General features: G+C 32.6%; 1 protein-coding gene across 2 annotated transcripts in view; it reads right to left on the reverse strand.

The window, feature by feature from the left end:
- LOC106458198 (LIM and senescent cell antigen-like-containing domain protein 1) overlaps positions 1–5,149 on the reverse strand; it is a 71,762-nt gene that overhangs the window by 27,227 nt on the left and 39,386 nt on the right. For both annotated transcript variants that reach the window (XM_022384531.1, XM_013917675.2), the window contains exon 4: positions 177–364. In XM_022384531.1, the coding sequence (XP_022240239.1) occupies positions 177–364 (188 nt within the window). The remainder of the gene's footprint in view (positions 1–176; positions 365–5,149) is intronic.

Consider the following 5,149-nt stretch of genomic DNA (forward strand, 5'->3'; position numbering starts at 1 on the left):
GATCTCGCTGACGCAACAAAACATTAAAATAAGACAACTAACTGAACAATTCATTATTTTCAGTAAACAAAAATATGCTACACAAAAATATATATATAAATATATATATATTTATATACACACATACATAATCCAAATAATTTCATCACAAAATAAAAACAAATGAAATGACACACCTGCCTGCATTATTGAAGAACCCTTTGTCAGCTAGTGGAGCCTGACATAATTGGCAAAGGAAACAATGTGGATGCCAGTTATTTTTCAAAGCTTTGATCACTCGTCCAGTAATAAACTCTTTGCATCTTCCACAACATGGAGCATAGAGAACTTGAAAATCATACTCACAGTATTTTCTCTGTTCAAACTGATAAAATGTTTTATGATAATTACTCATATTCTTTCAATGGTTTAAAATTTTGAACAAAAAACATATACAAATACAGAAATCTAGAGTAACTGCTTGTTTGGTAGATAGGGGTATGGAATTACAAATCCAATATTCTAAATTGAATCAGTTCTTTTTTGTCATTCTGAACTTATCTTACTAATCTCTATATGTATATTTATTTATTTACAGATTGTAATTAACAATTATCTTTCAGAACCTTTACCCTTAAAGCATTTTTTAAAAAATGTTATGAGCAATGTAATTTTTCTGCAAGAAACAGGAAAAAAAAATACTTAAAACCATAAAATGTTACTAACCCAAACTTAAATACTTAATGTTGTTATGGAGTTGGAAGATAATTATACTTCCAAAGTTTGAAGTAAACATATATTTTAATAATTATATAATATCATATGGCACATAAGATTTTCACAAAATAGAGCTTTAAACTAGGTCAAGTTACCAATAGTCATAATCCATGATGAAAAATTTAAATGGTGACTCATACAACTCACCATAAAAAGACATAACTTTCATTTTTTAAATTTCAGTAATACCGAGTTTCATGTTTTATAACTTTCAGCTGTAAGATTTCTTTAAAATGAGTTCTTTCATATTTTTTTCACTTGTTCATGCTCTGTGACAACCAAAAGTCTTAAAAGTTGAATAATTGTTAGAATCTTTCAGAATGACATATGCAAGAAACAAGATATAAATGTAAGCCACTGAAACCTGTGAGATACAAATATTTTAGAAAACTTTTAACACAAAATATTCTGTAATTTAAAGTTTTGGAAAAACAGTTTAATTAAACAATTTGTTACCAAAAATATTACTTGAGAATTCTTATATGTTCGTAAAAGCTTTATGTTTTTAGTAATGGAACTAATTAGTAACCTCTAAGATTATGATGGGTTACATCACTGAATGATCACAGACTACAATTTTCTTCTTATGTCATCTTGAAATGAGCATACAAAAAGAAAAGGCATTCAAAATATTTTCATCAAAAACAATCTGGTTAAACCACATCTCATACACACAAAGATGAAGATGATATATGATGAATGAAGAGATAAACAAAAATGACCACTGTGACCACATCTTTTGCCATAGCAGCTTAGGGAAGTTATAACAAGGTCCATTAACTCAGAAAGTTCCCCCAAAAGAAAGGCTTTCAAAATTCTTTCTCTTACAGCTTGAATGTTAAACAATAACAATAGAAAAAAAGGAAACCAACAGAGAGAAGAACCACAGGCAAAAACAAAAAACAAGCTTCAATACGAAAATAAAAACATAATAATTAATCATTATTTTATCCTAGATATAACACCAAACAAAAAAGGGGTTTCCAAGTATAAATAAAAATAATCCCAGAAAGAAAATGAGTAAAAATGTGAAGGTAGCAAAATATAAAAAATAATAGCTCTAGTAGATCTAAGGCTAATATGTAAACTTCACAAATGGTAGCAAACAAAGCAAATTGAAGCATAAGTTAAGAGTGAAGAAAAATTATATTGTTGCGTATCTGCTTGTTTGTTAATTTCCGGTAGAAATTATTTCAGAGGAATTTCAGCGATACAAGTCCTTTCTTGATTAAACTAGTTTATTCATTCTCGATACACACTTTTAGTACACAGTAATTTCACAATCACTACGTTTCTCGTTACTTTGAATTTAACTACTTTTATAATACACACTAAAAATTACAGCAATTCACAATCTCGATAAAAAAACACACACTAGCTCGAAACAGAATCGTAAATTAGCTGGAACTCTCTTCATTCATCCTGCAGGCATTCACTGCTAGGCTTATATACTAAAAAATAGGGCGTCTCGAACAACTCTGGCTTACCCGATAATTCACGATCATTTGAGAAATTTCATGCATGCTAACAGCACCAAACGTGCCAGCAGCATCACATGACTTCTGCTGTCATAACAATAACGATTCAAGTGAAATCTGCTTCTTTATGGATGGCTTGAACCTCAAGTACAAGTAACATTCATGAAATGGAATGGAAAGAAACAATGCTAAAAGTCTGACAACCTATTCAAGAATTAACAAACAAAAAATATAAGAGTAACATGTTATATCTATGTGAAACTGAATTAACTTATAGCTACCCTGGAGAGCTGCTAGATACCAGGAGATTTTCTCAAGATATTGATTATGGAGTAGTACTAAATCTATTACTAACAGTGTCAATGTAAATGATGTAATGAAAATGGACACAAAATGCAAAATCTTTCTTATGACAAAGAAACACAGTGTGTGTGTGTACTTTTGGTTTTACTCAAGTTGAACCATCACTTTCATTGGTTCTTTCCTTCCAATAGTTCAAATTGAAATCATATACCAGATTGTTTCAATGGAATATTCTTTAGTTTGCAAGGAATCTCGCATTTACCTAGAATGACATGCGCTATCCATGACTTGTCATTTTCATCACAACATCACTGATGCTATGCTGTAACCTCTAGACATCACCTAAACAACCATTGAAGGACATTGCTGTTAGCATCCTTACACAATGTGTAATATTAAGCAGTGTTCTCACCAGGCAGAAACAAGAATTATCAATTTTCAAGAAAAACAAAGGAACAAAGGTAACTGGAAATAAGATGAACTTAAAGTTAAAGGTCTTCTTGACCACATGTTATGTGAAATATGTACATATTCAGAAAAAGAATAAAATCAAAATTATTATTACTACAAGAAGATAGATCCCATGATATATTCCTATACCACAATTCCAAGATGATACCTCACCTCTCACACAGTTTAGTTATGTTTCTCAGTACATCAGCCAAAGAGATTTGCATGTCACTAGACTTCAGGCAACTCCCACCTAAATTCACAAGATTTTACATGGATTGCACTACTGCATGATGATGTCATGATACAACAAAAGCCTTCCACCAACAGGAGGGTGACATACCCCCCCATGCATAATAATTGCCCCTTGTGCTTGCACTCGTAAAATTTATTCTTCTCCTCAGCACTGTAATGTACAGACCAGGGACAGAGCAGGGATTAGACAAGCATGGAGATAAATTTTTCAACCAGACCTATTATAATCACAACTAAAGACTATGATAGAAAACACTAAACCTCAAGATATGTTTTCCTTTTTGAGGAAATGGGAAATAATACCCACAAATTTGCAAGACTCATCTACAAATTAATGAACACTGTTAGATGTTACTTGAATAGGAAAAGTGGTGCTCTAACACAAACAAAATTTGCATTTTGACAACAAAACATAGCGACAGAAAGAAACCACATACATATAAAATCAAAAACTCATGCATACATATGCTTAGATCACACCAGCACTCACATAGTAGTAGTAGCAGATTATGTCCTCTGTACTTGGTTAAACTACCGTCTTCCTGGCTCTTTTTGTAACAAAGGCACTTATGATCTGTTTGGTGTCAAGCAATTCTAACAAGTCACTTTCTATGCACAAAAGTGTCAATGCATTTAGCCTGTATTGGCACATTGTTGGTCAATGTGTGTTTTTTATCCTTTTTTAGCATTAAGAATGATCTTTCTCCCAAGTAATTGCTTGTCATGAGGCACACAATAGATCTTTAAGATTAGCAGGACGTTTGGGAAAGTTTGTTTCAGAGATTGGTCTCATATCATTCTCAGCATACTTTTTTCTTGGGTTCTGATAGATGTTCAATGAATTCTGCCTTGCAGAGGGTGGTAAACTGAACAATCTTTTCCTCTGTGCAACTCTCCAAGTCCACAGGTGGCATTGTGGAGGTCCTCTGTAAGCATGGCCTCCAAGTTTTGTAGAAACCGAACTTGCAACTGATGTTTTCACATGCTACTATTCTATTGCCTATTGCAAATGACAGTTTGTCAATTATCGTTAAGGAAGTCTGAACTTTATATTGAATAGAGGTTGAAATGAATCACTGTCCTCAGCATTCCTCTTAACCCACCATGTGTTTCTCTTTCTTTTCCTTAATCTTTCAACCTTATATGTCTTGCATCTTGAAAGTTGTTTACCCTTTTCCTCATATTTAGGAAAGGAATCCTGTAATACCTGCGTGAGTATCTTGAGAGACCTTAACAAATGATCTAGCTTGACAAATTGTACTGACATCCACTTGGGAGTTTTATAATGAATGACTTGACTTGTAAAATCTCTACAGGAAAATGCTTCACAATTCCATCATTATACATATATAATTGACTAAGCATTGACTAAGTGAGGACTTGCATTATGGCTTTGTACCTCATTTTTAAAAGACTCTCACTGTGTCTGAATGGGCACTCTATCTTGTGTCTGATAACCTCCGTATTGTTGGAACCCTAGTTTTCAAGAACATTGTGTAAGCACTTTTACAGTCAGGTTGAAACTGAGAAAAACTCATAAAACTTCTATGAAATGGCAAGGAATAGCGTTTGTTTTAGCGCGAATGTTGAAATTAAGTGTATCGTAAAGTTATATTCAGAAAGAATAAACCAGTTTTATTTAAGAAAGGACTTGTGTCGCTAAAGTTTAGTTGGAAAGAATTTACCGAAAATTAATTAACAAACAGAGACGTAACAAATTGGTGTCAGAGAATGGGATAAAAAAAAAATGGAAACGAGAAGCGGCAAATCAAACTTCAGCCTAGCAGACTTAATGGCAGCAATACAAGAACAGCAAAAGAAACAGGAAGAACGAGAAGAGAAATTACAACAGTTGTTAGAGGAAAAAGAAAAGAAACAAGAAGAACGAGAAAATAAACAAGAAGAAT

This window comes from Limulus polyphemus, unplaced genomic scaffold (genome assembly GCF_000517525.1).
Source record: "Limulus polyphemus unplaced genomic scaffold, Limulus_polyphemus-2.1.2 Scaffold21, whole genome shotgun sequence".
Classification (NCBI taxonomy): Eukaryota; Metazoa; Arthropoda; class Merostomata; order Xiphosura; family Limulidae; genus Limulus; species Limulus polyphemus.